General features: G+C 35.7%; 3 protein-coding genes across 5 annotated transcripts in view; 2 read left to right on the top strand and 1 right to left on the bottom strand.

The window, feature by feature from the left end:
* srgap1a (SLIT-ROBO Rho GTPase activating protein 1a) overlaps positions 1-8,259 on the top strand; it is a 111,308-nt gene extending 103,049 nt beyond the window's left edge. Inside the window, 3 exon segments of the mRNA XM_058750696.1 lie at positions 1,559-1,696; positions 3,751-4,108; positions 5,590-8,259. Coding sequence (XP_058606679.1) covers positions 1,559-1,696; positions 3,751-4,108; positions 5,590-5,976 — 883 coding nt within the window. The 3' untranslated portion in view covers positions 5,977-8,259.
* Positions 8,260-9,165: 906 nt separating this feature from the next.
* parp12a (poly (ADP-ribose) polymerase family, member 12a) lies at positions 9,166-18,375 on the top strand. 3 transcript variants are annotated; one of them, XM_058751124.1, is made up of 12 exons: positions 9,166-9,803; positions 12,221-12,356; positions 12,708-12,972; positions 13,112-13,222; positions 14,051-14,183; positions 14,670-14,853; positions 15,000-15,120; positions 15,346-15,442; positions 15,539-15,626; positions 15,854-15,984; positions 16,573-16,724; positions 16,845-18,375. In XM_058751124.1, exons 1-12 carry the CDS (start codon positions 9,493-9,495, stop codon positions 17,099-17,101), a joined length of 1,986 nt encoding a protein of 661 aa, XP_058607107.1. In that variant the 5' UTR covers positions 9,166-9,492; the 3' UTR covers positions 17,102-18,375. The 3 variants fall into 3 exon arrangements, with proteins under 3 accessions (XP_058607107.1, XP_058607106.1, XP_058607108.1); XM_058751123.1 differs by having other exon boundaries at positions 9,168-9,803; positions 13,109-13,222; XM_058751125.1 differs by having other exon boundaries at positions 9,667-9,803; positions 12,221-12,375; positions 13,109-13,222.
* tbxas1 (thromboxane A synthase 1 (platelet)) overlaps positions 17,998-22,437 on the bottom strand; it is a 76,763-nt gene continuing 72,323 nt past the window's right edge. The window contains exons 11-14 of the mRNA XM_058751126.1: positions 21,078-21,166; positions 20,743-20,880; positions 18,988-19,150; positions 17,998-18,875 (exon numbers count right to left, since the gene is read on the bottom strand). Coding sequence (XP_058607109.1) covers positions 18,780-18,875; positions 18,988-19,150; positions 20,743-20,880; positions 21,078-21,166 — 486 coding nt within the window. The 3' untranslated portion in view covers positions 17,998-18,779. The remainder of the gene's footprint in view (positions 18,876-18,987; positions 19,151-20,742; positions 20,881-21,077; positions 21,167-22,437) is intronic.

The raw sequence follows: 22,437 nt of genomic DNA, 5'->3' as shown, positions 1-22,437 counted from the left end.
TATTTTAATATTGTTATTCTTTTTAACCCTTATAATGTAATTTTTTCACTGAGCTTCTCGCATTGCATTCTGGAATTGCTTTCTCCTCAAGAGATGAACAATCTGGATGTACTCTATCTGCCATTTGAATACTGTGTATTTGCAAATACAGCTTTGTTGTACTGCTTTTTGCATACTTTGTAGCAAGGAAGTAAATTCCTACTTACACTGAAGTGTACCTATGAAGCCTTAAGTTGTCTAGGTAGGCACCTAGTTAGATTTGGAACAAAACCGAGACACATCTGTGTTTAGTTGCAGCACACTGCTGTGGACCATCTCCCCTGGTAAATCCAGTTATCGTCATGACAACTTGTTCCGCCTGGGCAACCATTGGCGTCTAGTTGAACAGATAATGTCTCATAAAAGGGGCAAATCTAATGGATCAGGCACAGTGCTGAGTGACGCCCACAACAGAGCCCATACCAGTCCACTGTGTGTGTGTGTATCAATAATTCACATTGTGACCCTCTGTTGATGTGTGTTCTTGGCTCGTGGCACTGAGAGAATTTACAGCCTGGTGTAGAGAGGGAGTTTAAGAGGCCCAACACCAGCAGTGTTGGCCCCTCAGTCCAATAAAAGAGCCAGAGATCGAAAGGATGGACAGCTCGTACACACAGGATATCCTCTATGACACGCATGCAATGGAGAGAATTCACCTCACAGCTGATAGAAATGTCTGCTTGGTGCTAGAAAACATGCACATGTGACCTAATGTTCTGTCCAATAGGCTGCATCAGCAGCTGTGATTTTACACAGGATTTGTGGAGCTTTATATGCTCTACAAGTCTCTTTCACAGGCCTCGTGTTAGGGCTTTAACTCACCAGGCTACACAAGCGTCACATACTGCTTGACCTTCACACTGTAAAAAGTGATGTTGACTTAAATTAAAAAAATTGAGGAAACCCGTTGCCTTAAAATTTTTAAGTAAATTATAAAAAAAAATAAGTTAATTGAATTGTCAAGTTCACTTAACTTTTTTATTTTTATGTACTTGATAATTTTAAGGCAACAGGTTTCCTCAATTTTTTTTAAGTTAAGTCAACTTTCACTTTTTACAGTGCATGAAAGCATTATATGGTTTTACTGATTATATAATCTTTTTTTTTTTTTTTGCCAAATTGTGCACCCCTTCAAGTGGGCAAACTTGTAGCTTTTTCTAATAATTACAATTTTATTATTAATTTATCTTGTTATATTGATATAATTACAAAAAAAATTTTTCAAATTGTGCAGCTCTATAAACAAACACAGCAAACCTTTCATGATTCACAATTGCAATTTGTATCAGAAAAAAAATCAAGATTACCCCCAATCTTGCAGCCCTACATGCGGTGTATTGGGAGTGTTGAGTGAAAAGGAAGAGCTCAGCGATACCAATTTTGGGCCATTTTGAAATGTGTTTTGGTGACACTTGGAGCTCTTGTTATCTGTCGTGAAACAGTTTGCGATTAAACATTAAACTAAGCCCTAATGCATGTAAATAGGTTATTATAACTGCTTGTTTGCTGTTTTTTACAGGGATGACACGTTCTCTGACACTCTGAGCCAGAAGGCAGACAGCGAGGCCAGCAGTGGACATGGAGGAGAGGAGAAATGCTCCAGCAGAGACATCGGATCTCCGACAGACAGCAGATTACCTGATTCCTACATCAGCAGGTGAGTGAACGAAAACATCCCAGAATTCCCCCAAGACATTGAGGGAATTCAGTTAAAGTAACAAGCAATTAAATGACAAACAAATATCTACAAGTAACAAGACAAAAATAAAGAAATACCCAGTTTGGGTTTTCTTCTTGAAGTTTATTACATCTAGTCTTTATTTTCATTGTGTTGATTTGCCTCATGTTCATTTGCTCTTTCCCCCGTTCGTTCTTCCACTGTGTCGTGCAGCTCCGTTTCCCGCCTCTTAAATCTTTCAGTGCATTTGTCTTTATTTAGATGTTCTCCTCCTTCCATAAGTGCGTTTATCAAACATACTTCCTCGCGGTTGAGGATAGCCTCCTCTGCAACTGTAAACCCAATGACATTATGGCAATCAAATCATAAAGTGGTGATCTTCAAAGACAAATATTCTCTTAGATATGTCAGCACTATTCCTAACAGAGAAGGCGAGCGCTCAAACACAAACTCAGTATTTGTTTACATTGAGTTTGCCAGAGTATTTGGATAAGCAGTGTGTTAGTGTACTGCTGTGTGATAACAGACCTATGCAGACTGAGTGTTAAATGCTGCTCAGTATGAATTTACTGTATAATGTATGGTTTTCCATCAAAATCACCAGTTCACCATGTGTTCATGATTTGACTCTCATTTCATGTGTCTTGTATGATGCAGCAGTGCGCCATCGAGTTGCTCCATGTTTTAATGTAGTGCATGTTGCCCCCTGCTGGACTAATACTTCTACTGATACTTGAGATAAAATAACACTCACATTAATTTCATTTCTGTTTACTTTGATCATTATCAGCAGCACAGTTTTGTAATTTATGAACTCACAATTTAGCATGTCATTACTGATTGCCATCCATCATGAACTGTCAAACTGATTATACAAGCATTTCAAGAGCTTATTAAGTACAAGTTAAGAGGCATCTCATGGTTAAACAATTATGATAGAAATACTCCATCTTACTAATTGATAATTTATGGGTGTTTCTTCAACTGTGTGCACTTTTGGCCTTAAAACATACATACTGGTGGCTACTTGCATTACAGAATAGCATTACTGTCATGAGCTACTGTCATATCCACTAGTAATTTTAATATACTATCACTATTTTGGATTAGCTTTTATTTTATATTTTCATTTTTAATTTTATTTTAAGTTTTAGTAATTGTATGTGCTTTTCTTATTTTCATTTAGCTTTTTAAATATTTATATTTAGCTTTAATTTATTTTTCTGTAATTTATTTTTCTTTAAATTATTCAAGGCAAAATTTCTCATTTTCGTTTTTTATCTAGTTTTAGTAATTTTACTAACTTTTTTCAATGCATTTTTTAAAAGAATTTCTTCTTTTTTGTTTGTTTTTGTCTAATATTTACGTTTTATTTGAGCTTTTTCAATTATCAAAAAAATATTTTATAGTTTTATTTAACGATTTTTGCTAAATTATTATGTGATCTAAATAAGCACAATTAACTAATATTTTCACACATTTTTCCCCTAGGTATTCACATAATTTGTCAAAAGTATAGCCTGATTGGAAATGACGTATTACATTTAAAACAAGTCATGTTTTGATTTTTGCTCTTCAATGACACTGTTGTGTTCTTGATAAACACATAACTTCAAAAAAACAAAAAATGTTAGAGGCAAAACTGATATTTTGCATTTAAAAACCCATATTTTAATCCTGACATGAGGCATCTCTCAGAGGAAGCTCTTTGAGTTAATACTGTGATATGCACAGTCATAATACATCATTATGACTCCTGCTAAGCTGTTTCCTGTCAGGCCTCTTGTCATGAATATGCAGAGTAGGTCTTGCCACAGATACTCCAGAGATGATGCTGATGCTAATTAAGCATGAATGCTGAAGGTTAGCACACTTGATACAGCATGTGATGACCAGCAATGTTTTTGAACCACATCCACCACTTAACGTGAAGCTAACAGTATTCGCAATGGTCTCCAAACCTCTCACAAAAGCTAGATATGGAAATAGATTCATTGCACATTTTAACGTGTCATATTTCCTGCTTTATTTAGCAGGCACAGGAAGAGAAGTGACCCCCCGACCCGCAGGCCTCCAGCTCGCCCCACTGACACCCACTGCTTGGTCCACCCCTCCCAGAGTCACCACGGCAGTCATGGCAACCCAGATTTGGGATCCACAGTGATGGGCCACTACAGTCCGCGGGAGCTGCTGAGAGGAAGAGGACACATGCCCATGGATAGTCCCGAGAGACGCAGAAGGACTGGCCACGGCAGCCTGACCAACATCAGCCGGCACGAGTCCATGAAAAAGATGGAGAGCCCTCCCATCCGTAGGTCCACGTCTTCAGGCCAGTACACAAGCTTCTCCGAGCCTCACGGCAAGAGCCTGGATCCAGAGAGCATCGCACAGGTCAGCGGGAGGCGAGCGACGACGCCCCTCACACCATGCGCAGCAGGCCCAGCCCTGTAACATAGTCAGTTACTGCCTCCTGTTACTAATGACTAATGCGTATCTGCAACACACACTCACACACTGGGTCTCATTTATGAAACATGAGCAAAGAAAATATGTAAATCACTCAAAATTCAGTTCAAATCTGCCGTAAGCCACTGATTCCTCACTCTTTAGGACTCCAAGCCGCCCAATTGGCCAAGACAGTATCTGAAGGCTGACCATTTAGGCTTGTTTTCAAACTTTAGGTACAGAAATAATTTTAGCGCAGTTTAATTTTAGTATTTAATATTTAGTATTTTAGCATTTTGGGATTGTTTCATAAACTGAATGATCTTCAGGGTTCTCATTCTTTTTAACAATTGAAAAATTGTTCAATTACAAATATAGTATTTTTACTGCCAAAGACTAAGCAAAATAATTATACCCAGTAAAATAATTGAAAAAATACTATTATAGAAATATCATTGTCATTATTATTAATAATAATAATTCATATTTTATTAAAAACTCCTCAGTTATTTATTATTTTAAGTCTAGTCATAGTCTTGCATAAAAATGTCTTACACAAGTCTTACATAAAAATGGCAGTTTTTAAAAATAATTTTTAGCCATTTTTGCTTATTTTAAAGCCTGTTTTGTTATATTTAAAAAACTTTTAATGATTATGAGGCCTCCCTAGTGAATTTACATGATCTTTTAATTCATTTATGATTTCTGAATTGAATAATAATAATTATAATAATAAAAATAAAATATTTTTGCTAAGAAAGAGTGATTTGTACCCAATAAAACATTTTAGAAATTAGATGAATCAGAGAAATGTACATTCATTCTAAAAATCTCCATGAATTTATTTTATTTTTAAAAAAAATTTTATTGATTTGTTTTTGATTTAAAAAAAACAAAAAAAATCACAATTTTAAAATATCTAAATTTGCAAGACCTCTGAAAACCTGGTTATTAAATAAAAATGAATTTTTTAAGTTATTAAAAATAAGAATTTTATTTTATTTTAGTCTTATTTTCATAAATTATTTTTAACTCTTGAAAATTAGCTGAGGCACCTTAAGTGAGAATGACTTCAGTTCACACATTCATTCTGCTTGTGTTTCATGAATAAGACCTATTTTCATATTTAAAATAGTTCTAAAGCGAAGATGGTTTTATTCAGTCCATATTCTAGCCCCCCAAAAACCTACTTTAATAACTCCCCACTGATTTCACAGCATTTTCAGTGTCTCTTTAATGCTTGTCTCATGCATTGTTTCACTTATACATCAGCTTTGTTTAATACTAACAATCTGAGCATTTCATGAACACATATTTGATCTCAGTAGACGTGATTCATCATGTCTGCTTGTATTGTCATTTGTTTGATGTTTATTGTTATAATTCTGGCCACCTACACGCTCTAATTCTCTGTCTCTTTCTTGTAGGACATAGAGGAGACGATGAACACTGCTCTAAATGAGCTGAAGGAGCTCGAGCGGCAGAGTTCTGCGAAACACGCCCCTGACGTGGTGCTTGATACCCTGGAGCAGATGAAGAACGCTCCCACACCGGCCAGCTCCACCGAGTCCCTGAGCCAACTCCACGGCCTCCTGCTGCGGCCCACCGTCATGGAGCCGCCCATGCGCCGCAGCACCAGCTCCTCCAGCGATACCATGAGCACCTTCAAGCCTGCCGTGGCCCCACGCATGGGTGTGCAGCTCAAGCCCCCCGCCCTGCGGCCCAAACCCATGGTGGCGATACCCAAGACGGGAGCGGCGCAGCATCCGGCGGCCCCTCCACAGGATCCACTGGACAAATCCTGCACCATGTGATTTCGTTGTGGGCCAAACGTTCAGGGACAAAGAGGACCACTGTTGTCAGAGCCAGATTTATAGTGGATTTTATTGCCATTGTACATGGTGACGTGTGGTTCTTCATTTTTGCAACATTTCATTCAGAGAGTGGACTAAAGCAAATATACATAACTAAAGATAATAGAAATACGTTACTGTGGTTAATGAGGTGATGGTAGTTAGTGTGTATACAATTCCAACACTATTATAGGGATTATTAATAAACTAGAGTAACATCGGTCACTAAGCATGGTTCTGAGGAAGTGTAGAGTTAGTTAAACAGGTGTTTACTATTTCAGAGATTTACATTTTCTCCCTGTTTGGTCGATTCCAACGAACTTTTTTTAGATATTCTAGACACCTGCAACTAACGGAAAGCAGTTTATTCGTTTTCAAATACTGTTTGCATGCTTGTCTGACACCTTATTTTTTTCCGCAATAGTCTGTGTGAATAGATTAAGGAGTTGTGACAATGATATTAAAGAAAGCAACAAATCACTACAGCTTCCTGCGGCATGTTGTTGGGGTGACTTTTTCTATATCGGTAGTTTACATCCACTAGAAAAACTGCTAAATGTGAATAATACAGAAACTAAGCAGGGTCTTTGGTTTCTCTTGTTTACAGCATTAGGATTGTGGGAAATGTGTCTCTTTACATCTCAGAGTGATTTCTAGTCTGGACTCTTTGTGGAATGTTGACGTTGGAAACGCACTGCCATATAAGGGCATGTGATGTCACATCTTCTGCCCGTCCAGATTGGCTGTCGATGTTAACGTTTAAGTTGTATCAGCAAGGCTTTACTTTGAATATTATATTTTTGATAGTAATATTTGAATATATGCCCAGGGAGTTTGCATAAACCACATCCGCTTACGTTGAAGAAACATTTTCCTAGTTTGTTTTCTTGATTTCGTATTTAGAAATATATATTGTGTATATAAATGTACGTCCACTACACCTTTTTTTTTTTTTTGTCTTTACGTTCATTACTTTCTCCCAGGAACCAACTGCTCTCTATAAACAATATTTTTGTAGTATCTATTTGCTTAATTAGATGTAATCTGTGAATAGTTAAGTCTAGCTGCCAAAAAAGTAAAGTTCTTCAAGTGCTGCTTAGAGATCGATGCGGATCTTTTCCTTGTCAGCTTAGCTGTCTAAAACGCTCGGCTTGGTTCTACCCTATAAGCATGAATGAAAATCCTTTTAGTTGTCATATGCAAGTACTTTTCTAGAAACTTTTGAGGCAATATTTCTTGTTGGTTCACCAAACAAGGGAATGATGCCAATAGCCATGGACTCAGAGACTGTTACTGCAGTGCTTTCATGGGATAGTGCTGTTTCTTATGTGTGCTTGAGGCCCATTAACCCTTCGTATTAATGTCACAGCACCGCACCCAAATTAAGTCACGCAAGGTACCCAAAGATAAAGAGTTATGTACAGCATCAGTCACTCCTGTGTATTTGCACTCCAAAATTAAAGATCTGGGATTTCGTATAGAGTATATCAATCTGACGTTATCTGTGCATTGACAGTCTGACCATAGCTTAGCGTGTGTGTGTGTGTGTGTGCGTGTATTTGTACTGTATTCACTGATAATTATATAACAGTTAATTCATATTTAGGTAGGATATGCTATGAAATGTGTTTGGGTGAAATTGTCTATCATTGAACAAAGGGGACAAATTGTACGTAACTTCAAGAAAATTAAAAGCAATGCCTGTTTTTAAACATGTAATTATAAGGAACATAATAAAAAGCCTTTTGATTACCGATTTATATTGAACGATATTACAAACATTTTTTATTTTCTTTGATTTTTTTTTTTTTTTTTTTTAAGAGTGTACATTATATGTGAGCCTTGAGAAATGTTCTCCCTGCAAAACTACACACAGTAGCAGAATCTCTGTACATAATTGCTGTTATATCAGTGTGTCCATGTACATCTCTGTACTATGTACTTGTGAAAGTGCCTTTAAAAACTGTTTTAGAGGAACTTCATCCAAACGTCCTCTGTGCTGTGGCATTCTTATTTCAGATCCAGTATAATGAGTTGCTAGGGATTACGGTAAATAAATTATTACTAACATTGTTCTGTTTATTAAGTTGTAAGAATGATCAAATAATAAAGATACTGCTTATCCATTGTGACATTGCACTTTTATGTGAGATTGTATATTTGGCATGTAACATCCTAACAAGTTGTAGAGCTCTTGGAGGACTGCTCCGTCTTTCTAATAAAAAATATAGTTTGGTCAGTTCACCGAGGTGTTGGCTTGTGTCTCCTCCTCAGACCCTGTTGTTTTGAGAATGGTAAGATTGTATGTGATGAGATGAAGTCTTTACCACATGATGCTTTCTCTGTAGCTTGAGATGTAAAAACAAAGACAGCAACTTAATGAATTCCCAGTTTGGGTTTGATTTTTTCCCCCAAGTGTCATAGCTAATGAGGAAGGAGCATCAGAGCATTAAAAAAAAAAAACAATATCTGTTGAAACATGGTTGCTCCAAACAACCTTTGTTATGTCTTCTTTAACCCTTCCATTGAAGATACAACTTGGCATTTACTATTTGAAAGCAACCTGACAGTCAGCAAAATGTTCCACATAATAATCAAGTCTATAACTGACTTAATAATATAATAATGAGATTGTACTTGTAATCACACTTCTTATGTTTTCATTTCATGCCAATTAAAAATAAGAGCTCGTATTTTGTTTATGAAGGAACATTTATTTTGTTTTGTGGCCAGGCCCCAAGACCTCTCTTCCTTTTATGACTTGTTCTTCTTGCTCTTCTTCTTCTTGTAATCAATTACCAAACACCACCGTACAATTGAGATAGGAAAAAAGTGAGAGAGAAAAAAATAAAAACACAATTTTCTCATTATCTGGTCTGAAATAGACTTGGTATCCTAACAGACTTGGTAATCTTAGTTAAAACTTGGGATGTTTTAATCTTTCTTTTTATTTTTTGGTAATTTAAGAAAGGAAAATTCTTTACCTCAGAACTAAACAGGGAAAAATCAGGCTATCATTCCGAATTTGTGGATGAAGTTATTAAGTATTAAGTAAAGGGGCTTTTTCTCCCAGAATTCCTTTTGGAGTTCTGACCCTTACTTTCCTTAAATTTGTCAGTATATGGATGAAATGAAAGAGGCTGTGAGACATGACTTGAAAGCAGGAAGTAAACAGTTTGTTTGGCGCAACGGTCAAGCGTATTTAAAAACAAAACAAAATTGACCAACGAGTTTTGCATGTTTACTTTTCAGGTTTAAGATCATTTCGAGCTACAGTTGTACTAACTAGCTGCATTTGAACGCAGTCGGCTGCCATGGTGGTTTATTTATTATGTATGGTTTCCTGGAGATGCAGGCAGGAGAGGGCGCCAAAGACCAGCATCAGTTTCGCTTTCGTTTCCGTTTAAATGCCCGAAACCATCGGCTAAACTCCAGGAAAGTGGAAACGACCTACTGTCGTTGACGGCATCTACGAAAATGAACATCGTCTCTAGACACATATTCACCTTTATCTGCAAACACGAGGGCTGTACGGATTATGGTAAAGTCGAGAGGGATTTGCGGCAGAGTATCACGGTGGCGGATCAGGTTTTGTCTCAGGTGCTCGACGATCACCAGAGGTTTGTTATAGTTCAGGATGAAGACTCGAATCCCAGAAGCTCCATACCAGATGCTGGCAGTCTGATCTTAGCCAAAACTTCACTGCGACTGTGTAAACATGACAAATGTTCCGGGTGTGAAGACCTACACCTGTGTAGGTACTTTGTGTGTGGAAATTGCAGATTTGGGTAAGTAAACTTTGAGTTCCATCTTAGGCCCTTGTTATAAATAATATGGAAGGTTGTTATTTAGCATTTAGGTATTGGAAGCCTTTTTCGCCATGTATTCCTTAAGCTTTTGTGTTTGTGTTAGTACTAGGCCTTGTTTATTTACTAGCAAGTGGTTCAGTAGCGACTAGTAGCTTTTATTTTAACTAGTGTAATATTACTACTGTTCCAAGTGACAACTAACTACCATTGTTAGTTATGACATTGCAAATTTTGTCACTCAATTCTAGTATTCCAGTTATTGCTGGTGACTATTTCAGTTTCACTTGTAACTATTAAGTCATTAATTTAGTAGCTTGTAACTATTGAGAGTTGCTTGGGTGTATTTTCAAGTTTTCTTAATGCAAATTGAACAGACACTACTTAGGGTGTTACTAACTTACTAGCAGAGGTGGAAAGAGTACGAAAATATTTTACTCAAGTAAAAGTACCATTAGGCTACATTAATTAAATTTTACTTAAGTACAAGTAAAAGTAACAGTCTAAAAATCTACTCAAGTAAAAAGTAGCTCATTTAAAATTTACTCAGAGTAAAAAATACTTAGTTACTTTTTAACAGTAGGAGGCATGCAAAAATGGGATTAGGCCAAGGGTGTCAAACTCGGTTCCTGTAGGGCCACAGTCCTACACAGTATAGATATAACCTTAATTAAACACATCTGATCCAGCTAATGTAATCATTTAGGCATATTAGAAAACTACATGGTATGTGTGTTTTTGACACCCCTGGGATAGGCCTATAAATCTCAGACTAGTTATTTTTTTAATTAAACGAATCAGTTATTTAGAATAATTTGGGCTGTTACCAGGCAAATTAAATCAATATCAACAAAATTCATCTTTGCAGTGCAGAGGAAACACAGAAGCTTCATCTGAAGTGGCATTTAGATGTATTTACACACTGTTTAATGCAGGACTTGAATGCATTTAACCTGCAGTTACAAATGCAGAAATAATGTTTTGATATATAAGACATAAAATGTTGAATACTCATTTGAAATTATTTAAAAATAAAAATAAAAATATACTTTAAATGTGAAATTAAAACCGCCAGTAGGTGTCACCAAGTCACTGTTAATAAGTGAGTCATTTAGCCTGAACCGAATCATTTTAACAGTTGATTCATTCAGGAACGAAACACTGTCATTGCTCAGAGACGCAAAACAGTGCTGTGGCTGTGTTTGGGATTATTTTTGTTGTTGTCAAAATAGAGCAAAAACAGGCAATATGGTGTCTAAAAGTCTGTTCATTTAAATTCTTGTTTATTGAACTGTTGTAAAAAATAAAATAAAAATTCTATATGTAATCATGCTGAATTTTGGAGAAAAACGGCACTCTTCTTACTATATGAAATTATATAAATATACATTTTCTGCCCCTATATCTTCAATTTTGTGATCATATAATGCATTTTAACAGACTGAATCACGCAGTGAAAGAACGCAGTCTAAATGCGTGCACACACTAGTCTTATCTACTAGACTTCACGGCACTCTGTATGAGTGTTTTGTTTTTGCCTAAATACTGATAATGTCAAATCGCACATCGTTAAAACAACAATTACTAATTAATTAATAGTCCACTGCCCCAAAATCTCTCATATGACCAGTTTTGTCTTTGATTTTTGGATAGCTCTAAAAAGGAAACTCCCTGTTTCCACAGACCAGTTTCAATTCAGATTAATAGTCCACTGCCTCAGTGTGTCACTCAGTCAGCTTCAAGACGATCTGATGTTGCATTACAAAATAAAAGCCCTCCAAAATCTCATATATTAAAAATCTTTCCATAATTAATGTTTTAAAATGTAGCGAAGTACAATACTTCAAACTAAATTTACTTACTTAAAAGTAAAATTACAGATTTTAAAAATTACTTTAAAAAGTAGAAGTACACAAAAAAGCTACTCAATTATAGTAACACGAGTAAATGTAATTTGTTACTTTCCACCTCTGCTTACTAGTAAAATTTTAGTCTTACTAGTAAGATTTTAAATTAAACTATGAGTAGCCATTTGATTAGTTATTACACATAATGAGTAAAAAGGCAATAGCAGCTAGTATGATGAGATATGTTACCCAGTATCAAGACTTGTCATAAATAGGTGCTAATAATTAGTTAAAAGTAAAGTCAGAATAGGTGCCAGCAAAAATTGTAATACAGTGTACATACTAAATGTATTTGGTTAATAATTCATAATAATATTTACACAGTTACTTAATGAACACAATTTTTGTTTAGTTGGACACAATTACAGCTTGTTTGGAAATGACACGAGTGTGTAAAAACTCTACATTTGATGTTTATATGGGTGTTTCTATGTTTCTTTACAATTTCACCTTATATAAATGTATTTAATTTTCATTATTTGTCATTCTTAGGATAAAATGCAAAAAGTCCCATGACTTGATGTCAGCACATAATTCTGACCTCCTGGAGAAACATCATCTTCATGGCCTTGCGCATGGAGAGTTGTTTCAGCTTCTGCTTCAGAACGACCCCTCATTACTTCCAGAGGTCAATATCTATTAGACAGGTTTGCTAGATATCTCATTATTCATTCAAATGACTTTTGGAAAGTCATATCAGACTCTGGACGGCATTTGAAGCTGACTTTAAAACATCTAGATTGTATAAACATTAACTTTTCACCCACATAAGCATGTCTCACTCTGCATAAGAAGGGAAGTAATTGCAAAAGCTTTCTGCAACCTGTGTCAATTATTTGAAATTTTAAAGAACTAGTTCACCCAAGTATTTTTGGGTGAACTATTCCTTTAATATGATAATCTTCTTATAATGTGTAATGTAATTTGTACATTAAACAATGTGTGACTCCTGACGTTTTGTGATGTGTCTATTGTCTAGGTGTGCTCCCACTACAACAAGGGAAATGGCGAATATGGCAGCTGTAAATATAAGACATCCTGTACCAACCTGCACCTCTGCCTGCACTTCCTGCAGGACGACTGTAAGTTTGGAGCAGCTTGCAAAAGGGCCCACAGCTTCGATGCAAATGCTCTGAAAATCCTGAATGCCCGAGGACTCGGTCCAGAAAACATGCGAAAACTCCACAGACTTTACAAGACCAAGTTACTGATTGCTTCTTCAGCTTTCAAGAAGAGTGAGACAGGTGAATGAAAGAAAAAGAGTTTGTTTTGTAATTTAGCACATTATTTTGCACTTAACAAAATAGCTGTAGATTGCTGCTGTGCTTGTTTTGTTTTTCTCCTCCATGTCTTATTTCATTCTGTTTTCTATCTGGACAGTAGCTCTACCTGCAGTGAAAGGACGCACCAGACACAAATCCAGTAGCTCCGTCAGTGAAGCGGATCACAATGAAATCTGTCTCTTTTTCATACGCACTGGATGTAGTTTCAAAGGTGATTTCACTGAATAAGCACATATCCTTAATGCAAATCACAAACAAGAGGTTTTCAACCTTGTGATTCATAATAGAAAATACATGCGTGTTGTATTTCAAATATATATATATATATATATATATTAATCACCATTAACAAACTATGCTGTGAGCCTAATTTTATAGTTTTATAGTCTATATATAAATTATACAGGTTATTTTGTGCTTAAAATACGTAAAATACACCAGTGCTTCAAGGTCTTTTCCTGATTCTGTTCCCCTCTCTACTTACTTCCTGTCCTCCTCGCTCACTGTTCTGTCTAATGAAGGCAAATATTCCCCAAAAATAATAACTTACAAAATATATGAAATGTATGCTGCAATGTGACCTGGATGGAAAAGTGAACTCACAAGTGGTAAATATGAAGAAGTATCACTGAGAGCCCCAAAACAGCTGGTAACATTTTCAAGCATTGTTCATGTAGACCACCAGCCAGCATTATAAAAGTTAACTAAAACTAAAACCATTATAAAACATGTGACTTGAAATGACATAAATGTTAACAGAAATCAAATAAAACTTACATTAATTTTACTTCAGCTAAAATGATCAATTTTTACACAAATTAAAGTGAAAATGTAAAATCTAATTTGAAATATTAATAAAACTAATAGTATATCAATTATACTAAAATAACACTGCAGCAGCTTAATTCTGTTACAGGAGGGCATGGAGGCACAGTAACTATGGTATATAAAAATGCGACCAACAATGGCTGAGAACCCCTTGAAGTTAAACAAGAAATATTGTGTTTTCTTTACCTTCCCATTATTTATGTTCCTCTAGACAAGTGTGCCCGTTTTCACCACCATCTACCCTATAAATGGCAGATATTACAGAAGGATGGGATTACGTGGGGTGACTTGCCAAATGAAGAGGAGATTGAGAAGACGTACTGCAGTCCGGCTAATGTTTTGTGGTATAAATACTACATACTATATATATATATATATATATATATATAAATATATATATATATATACACACACACTCAGTGGTATTTTAATGGGTTTTCAGATAGCATTCATATTGCAAATCTATCATTCCATCACATCCCAAAGTTACCGATGCCACTGCAATAATGCACTGTCAGCTGTGATTCATCTACTCTGTGATAGCAGGTGTCCAATAAGAGGAACTGTTACTGGGACAAAATTAGTCATATTCAGCTGGTCATGTGATCTCAATATGTCTTCATGTAAATTAAAATGCTTTTATTATAAACTTTTTGTATTTATATGCAAAACTTAACTTTATTATAAAAGGGGAAAAAAACAACAACATTTAGTGCACAATTAAATATTTGTATTAGCATGTCTATCTGAAGTGGCCAGTAATTGTATAGTGTCTTGTCTTGCCTTTTTAACACCGTTTTTCCATATCTGTTGTGTTCTCCATGTTGCAGTATTACTGAGAGCAGCACAGGGCATCAGGTAGTGGACTTTATGTCAATGACATGTGGAGTGTCAGATGTGCGTCGACTGTCCACAGCATCTTCTGTTACTAAACCCCCTCACTTCATTCTGACCACTGAATGGATCTGGTACTGGAGGAATGACAAGGGAGATTGGACAGAGTATAGCAAAGGGGTCAGTGACACATTTTCAATATAATACCTCTCAGAAGCAATTCTAGAACCTTAGTTTGAAAAACCATCTGTGATGTTACATTTAACATGAAAAAATCAGTTAGCTTTTAACTACATTTCACGGCAGTTATTGTTTGAATCTTACAGGAAGATTCTAAACTTGTGGCGTCAGTCACTTCAGAAGATCTTGAGAAACAGTACCTGGCTGACAATGAAAAGGAAATCTCATTCACTTCACAGAACCATCAATACATCCTCAAATTTAAAGGTACTTAAGTGTTATTACTGTTAACTAAAACATTTTTCTTTTCTTTTGTGAAATAGTAGATGAAAAAATTAAATGAACATTAGAAATGTTGCTTTTGTTAATGCATTAAACAAAATAATTTTAGTTTTTTAAATTATTAAATCTAAACCTAAAATAAAAATAAATAGAAGCTAAAAAGAAAAAATAATGTCAAAAGCACATAAAATTATGGCAAATAATTTTCAGAGATGTGCCAGCAAAATCTGAAGTACAAAACTGAAAGAGACGTTAGAAGACGACCACGTTTTGTTTCTGCCCAAGATGTGAAGAGCAAAATCAAGGGGTATGATGTATTGTACCATTTGTCCATTACATACACACACATTAAACAGGATTTATCTGTTGTTCAGTGCACTTTAGTGTATTGTGTTTTAATTAGAAGTGAGTCTCCAGACAGCTCAGCATCTTCTTCTGTGGAAGTTCCACCTTACTGGGACAAAGGAGCTCTTGATAACTTCACATACAAGGTATATAGTCCAATCACACGGAGTACAGGAAGTTCAAGTAGTTATTAAGCACTTTGGAAATCAATTCTGTATTGTACTTAGGCTTATAGATGAAGATCCATACTTTTTTCCAAAGCCAGTTACAGATGAGGAAGATCAAAGTTTTTACATTTGTTGAAAAGCATCAGGTACCAACAGTCACCAACAGTCATTTGTAACATAGCAATACTGAATTTCTGTTTCCTCAGACTGTTCCTCTGCAAAGCTCTTCCAAGGAATACCAAAGGGTGAGCTCAATGTTTAGTAGAACACTGTCCAGAAGCATCATTCACAGGATTGAAAGAGTGCAGAATCTCTCTCTCTGGAGGGTCTTTCAGTGGTACGTTTTTTTTTAAGGTTTTTTTTTTTCAGAAACTTTATTTTTTTCTCCATATAGTTCATTTGCACAAGGCCATTACATGCAGTACTTCAGCTATACTGTATGTGTATCAGTCATATCATTTTGATCTTCAAATAAATGATGCTAGAACTTTTCTCAGAACTAACTGAGCCATTTTTGTGGGTGTATGCAGTCCGTTCCCCTCAAGATCACACAGACTTAGTTCAACACATTATCTATGAATGTCTTCCTTGAACGTGTGATGAGAAAGTAAACAAATACTTAATCTGAAAAATATAGCTATTTTGTGTCATGTAATATGAATGTATTAATATTTAATATGAATATTTATATTTATATTTAATTATATAAAATGTATTTATTATGCAAACATAATAAAATAATGTATTGTTTAATATTAATATTTATAAGTCTGGCTTAAGTGCGCAAATACACTTTGTATAATGTACAACGTACACCTATTAATAAATATTTACATTTTTAGCAGATACTTATCAGTAGTATTTTGAATATGGTACACTCTATTTATTAATCTGATTAATCCATTATACCATGTTTTTTTCCTAGGCAAAAAGAACAGATGAATAAGAGAAATGGAGGGAGTGCAATTGACCAGCGTTACCTTTTCCATGGTACAGATGAGTCTCTCATAGCAGCAATTTGTGAGCAAAACTTTGACTGGAGGATCTGTGGAAGTCACGGGACACTTTATGGGAAAGGTATTTACATATATGTATAACAGTTCTTGTCATGTAGCCAACGATCAAAGAGTTATTATTGAATGCTTTCCCAAACATTGCACATTCTTGAATTATTATCTTTTTTTTTTATGTTTACAGGCAGCTATTTTGCCAGAGATGCTTCATACTCTGACAAATATGCAAAATCCAGGAACGGCAAGACCAAGAAAATGTTTGTGGCACTGGTGCTGGTGGGAAACTTCACAAGGGGTAACAATACTTTAGTTCGTCCTCCACAGAAACCCAACAGCCAAGGCTTTTATGACAGCTGTGTTGACAATGAGACTAACCCAGCCATTTTTGTTGTGTTTGAGAAATTCCAGATCTATCCTGAGTACATCATTGAATACTCTTAATTTGTATAGTAAAGGTCTCCTTATTTCTTGAAAGTCCTGTTACACAGACGATTTTTGTTAACATCATTGAACATAACTAAAATCTACAACTCTTGGGCATCTTCTTTCAAGTAAATTTTGTTGGGATTACGTAATGGGTAACCGTGTTTTATCATAATTAATTTTACTAATAAATCCTCTGTGACACACTCCACTGTGCAGTAAAAACAAAAAAAAGGTAAAAACAAAATAGCAGGATTTTATGTAGAGGTCTTTATGTATTAACTGTGATTGTATTTCATTGTTGGCTATTGGACTGGGGAGGGTTTTATATAGCCAAAAGTTCACCACTAACTATCAATCAATAAATAATCAATTTTATTGCACTAGATGAAAACAGTATGAAAAGTAAATGATTTAGTTACAATTGTATGAATACTGAGCATTACTCATGACCAATTTATTTAGATTATGTAATTCATGTTCAATGTATTTTAATGCTGAATAAGGTAAATGGAATTAAAGTACTGATACTGTTACAAACTATTATTTTCATTATTGTAAAAATGTATTTTATTAGAAATGGGTGAGGTTGGATCAAGTCAGTGAGTTAAACTTTAACTTGAATTTTTTTTTTTCTTTTTTTTACAATATTATTAATAATAATCGGATCAGTCCATTAAAAAAAATCAACAACAAAACAAAATTGGCTACTTCTCTCATGAATGTGCTAAGAAAAACTAGGGTGGATGTCTACAACTTAAATCTCGGTCAGTCTGCACATCAGTCTCTGAGCTGGTATTTGACTTTGAACCTTTGCTTACTGTTTCCACCCGTCTCATTCCTGGACCTTTGGGAAAATGCTGATATGCAAAGAACAGCACAGCTATAAGCAATAAGTTTGACAAACAACCAGGAACGATTTGCAGCATTTAATACCCAAAACAAAATCACAGATTAAGAGACAGGCAAAAGGAAGCAGGACATTTACCAGGAAATCACAGATATTGTACATTTTCTAGTCACTGTGACCTCTAGTGGTTAAACTGAGAAGTGAAGTCTTGGAAAACGCCTTTTCTGACCAAGAACTGTCCCTTTTTCCAGTAAATTGGTTTTATTTACCATGACAAGCACTCAAAGAGTTGTTCTTCTGTCAATCAAACCTTTAAACGCTCTGTTGTTTAAAGCTCCCGAAATCATAACATTTATACATTCCTTTGATGTGTGAATCTAAGATGCTTTGTAATTGAAGACAACTACATATATTCTGACTGATAAACTATCTTCGGACTATCTATGGACTTTCTTCCATTTAATTAGTTGCATTTACATTTAAGGGACTTGCATTTCATTGGCTTCAGTAACAAAATGTGCATTCTGGGTGGTTTCTTATAGTAATGATCACTCTATGTTGCTGATCTGAGGTGAGAAATATAAAGACTGATAGTGTTCACTAGAATAATATCCACAGTATGTACTCTGTGATGCATTGCTTTGTGTACATCTGTGCCTTAGTTGTAAATTAATAGTGTTGAATTGCATTTCATTTAAATGAGTAGCACAGCTACATAGTTGTTTAAACTTATGATTTAAAACACGATTTAGTTGTCAGGTGATTCCAGAATAAGAGTTTAGATTTCTAAATAATTTGATTAGAATTGATTAGAATCAGACTGTCCAGCTGACTACTAAAACTCCATCAGAACTCATCCTCAAAATGCTCCCTCTTGGTGATTTTGACCAAAATACCATTCTTGGGTCCAAGGGTGGTGTGTGACTTCAACTCCAGAGGAACCTGTGACATAAACAGAAAATATAGACCATATCTCAGGAAACCTCCACATTTGTGGAAAACTGAAACTTCATGCATACTACAGCTGCAGTTTTTCAGTGTAACAATAACAAACCTCAGTGTCCTCGCAGGCCATCACGTTAAACCGCCTAAATATGTGAAGCAGAGCCATTTTAATCTCCAGCTGGGCCAATCTCATGCCCACACAGCTGCGTGGCCCCGCTCCAAACGGCAGATACACAAACGGGTGCCGGCTTGCCTTGGCTTCTGGAGTGAACCTGAGACAAATACAAAATTCATTGTGAGCATATCACACGGGAGGCATGCAAACAAAATGGACAAAGACCTGTGTGCAGCTAGTTAAAAAGATATACAGAACATCCACAGAGTAGATTTGAAATACTAGAAGATATTCTGTGAGAGATACACTACTGTTCAAAAGTTTAAGGTTTTTTTATGTTTAACAAGGCTCATTTATTTGATCAAAAATAAAGCAAGAACTGTAATATTGTGATATAGTTTAAATGAAATTTTCGATTTGAAGATTTTTTTTAAATGTAATTTATTCCTGTGATGGCTGAATTTTCAGCAGCCATTTCTCAAGTCATTTTTTATATTATTATGTTGAAATCTATGGTGGCCGAGATACAAATGCACTACAAATGAAAACACAAGCAAATACAAAAAAACATCTTCATCTGTTTGACAGCACATGTGCTGCAAATACTCACAAACACAAATACAAACATGCTGCAAAAACAGAAATGTGCTGCAAATACACACACGCCACATCGGCGATGTTTAAGGGAACTGGAACAACTTAAGTAATGAACCTTGCTGGGACATGCTTATCAATGTCTACTCTGAAAGGTGAGATTTTTATTTTAATATCCTGATTATATATTTCCTTTTTTTTGGGATATTATTAGCCTAAATAAGCTGATGAAATACACAATTACTGTAACTGAAATGTTATGTAAGCTGGCTACTTTTACAACTTCCCTTACAAAAATTAACTATGGTTTTACTATTAAAATAAATAAACAGGTTAAATAGTCTATACATTATATATTTTTTTATTATTATATAAAATAGTATAGTTAATAGCAATGCATATATTTAAACCGTAGTAAACTACCATAAACACTAACCATAGTTTAACCATGCACTCTCAGAAACAAAGGTACAAAAGCTGTCACTGGGGCGGTACCTTTTCAAAAGGTAAATTTTTGAACCTATTAGGTTCAAATATGCACACTTTAAGTACTAATATGTACCTTTAAGGTACCAAAATGGACCCTTTAGGTACAAACATGTACCTTTTGAAAAGGTACCGCCCCAGTGACAGCTTTTGTACATTTATTTCTGAGAGTGTGGTATGTACAACTGCGTTTATATAAATGGTAATCAAGAAGCAAAAAAGACAAAAAAAATTGCACTTTTAATATAATAAAACCATGGTTAATTTCCGTAAGCATTGTTGGGGTCCCCCTTGTGGTCTGTGCTACTTGCAGTGCGTTTTTGTGTTTGGTTGTGTTGTGAGTATTTAGAGCACATGTGCTGTCAAACTGATGAAGATGTTTTCTTAATTTGCTGGTGCTTTTTCTATTTGCATGTGTTTTGTTAAGTTTCAGCACGTTGAGCTCTCTCGGCCACCGTAGAAAACAGCTGTGCTGCATTAGATTTTGATTGACGCATATTGATTTTATTCAGGACTCTTTGATAAAGTTTAGACAAACAGCATTTATTTGAAATAGAAATCTTCTGTAACTTTATAAATGTCTTTACCGTTACGTTTACTCAATGTAATGCATCCATGCTGGCTAAATGTATTAATTTCTTCCCAAAAAATGACTTTTAGACAGTTCACCTCTCTGGGATGAATTTCTCAGGTTCGGTCCAGTGCTCTGGGTCATAGTGAAGGTAACCTGCAGGTATTTCCAGAGATGATCCTTTAGGCAGTAGCTGGCCATTCACCACAGTGTCTTGATGAACATCTCGTGCTACCCTGTGACAATATACACAAAACCCACATGATATTCAAGACTCACTCTGGGAAAAAGTGCAATGCTAGCCCAAAACCATTTTGCTCTATTTCTAATAGATGTGTTTCCAAGTAATTAAAGTCTAAAAAGGTTAGTGTTACTAATATTCTCGCATGCTTGTGGTTCTGTGCATGTGACTGAACCGGTTATGAAGTAATACCTGAACGCAGGTGGGTAGAGTCTGAGAGACTCGCATATAACCATGTCTAAATACTTCAGCTCTTGGACATTAGAGTAATCTGCAGTCTCCTAAAACAGAGAATCAAACACATTAAAATGACAACACAAATCCTGTACTAAAATATTTTTACAGTTACCATATATGGCCAGTAGGTGGCAGCACAGCAGCATAAATATTTAGGTTTACAGCACAATCCATTCTTCTCAACATAACATGGCTTTTAAAACATTGGAAAAAAAAATCTAAACAAAGCCATTTTGTACTACATTTGTTTTATAGTTTTCTTTGTGATCAATATTTGTAATGTCTTTTGAAAAAGCACAGATCGCAAATCAAATTAACTATATATATATATATAGAGATGCCTGAGAGCTGCCTAGAGTATTCTAAAATAATGTATACACACAAAAAAAGCCTTTGTTTGAACTGAAATGGAAGCAGACGCAGCCCAGCAGGCAGTGCTAAGCAGTCTATCACTACATGGCTCTGTGAAAATAGGGGTCAAGGCATTGAGCACGCACCCGTACAGTTCTGCCCACATCCTCTGCCTCTGAGACCCCCAGACATGCAATGTGGGCATTATAAATGACTAGCTGCTCTCAAGTCACTCTGTTCCACCAGTAAAAGCATCCGTTGCACAGATGAGAGGATGCAGCGGGGCGAGAAAAGGGGCAGATTCTGGCATGCTGGATACATCCTTTACAGGCGCCCACCCCCCTATTGTCTGGCTACACTGTCAGCTCTCGTCGGGCGTCACTGTGGTTCCAGTGCAGAGTGACATGGCGGTGATGAAAAACTGTGAGGGGCAGCACTTTGTCTTGCTGCAGCAGACAAGCTGGTTTGAACAGTGATGTCCTTTGACAACAGACTCACCATGAACTGAGGTTTTCTTAGATTTAACACTGTGAAGACTTGTAATTTCACATTCGCACAATCGGAAGTTTCATGTAAGGCTGAAAATGTTAACTGAAGCTTGTGTTTGAGCTGGTCACAAGAAAAACGTGTGTCCACATTTAAAGTTGCAGCAAAATTTCACAAGCGAAATCCAATCATTTCATATCTGCATGATCAGGAATTTTGCGTGAAGCTGGGAAAGCTCCAGATGGAGATTTCGCTTGTGTTTGAGTTGGTCACGCGACAAAAGAGTTATATTATTTTGCTATTATAATCTCCAAATACGGCTAAGGTCCCTCCTTAAATGTACATTAATGGGATTGTTTTGCTCAATAACACAATAGCATATCTCTCTGTAAGAAGCTGCATGATTTGAGGTATCAATCATGTCCATAGCACAAACTGGAAGTTACAGTATGATGATTGTAAACATCAGCAATAATGA

Source organism: Onychostoma macrolepis, chromosome 18 (assembly GCF_012432095.1).
Source record: "Onychostoma macrolepis isolate SWU-2019 chromosome 18, ASM1243209v1, whole genome shotgun sequence".
In the NCBI taxonomy this organism is placed as follows: Eukaryota; Metazoa; Chordata; class Actinopteri; order Cypriniformes; family Cyprinidae; genus Onychostoma; species Onychostoma macrolepis.
Note: the sequence above shows the minus strand (reverse complement) of the source record. Positions and strands in the feature narration are given on the sequence as shown.

Excerpts from the sequence above, each read along its gene's own strand:
- parp12a (XM_058751123.1), top strand. The coding sequence starts at position 9,493 with ATGAACATCGTCTCTAGACACATATTCACCTTTATCTGCAAACACGAG. Across the intron at positions 12,973-13,108 it reads TTTCAAGAAGAGTGAGACAG|TAGCTCTACCTGCAGTGAAA; the intron begins GTGAATGAAAGA and ends CTATCTGGACAG. Across the intron at positions 13,223-14,050 it reads CACTGGATGTAGTTTCAAAG|ACAAGTGTGCCCGTTTTCAC; the intron begins GTGATTTCACTG and ends ATGTTCCTCTAG.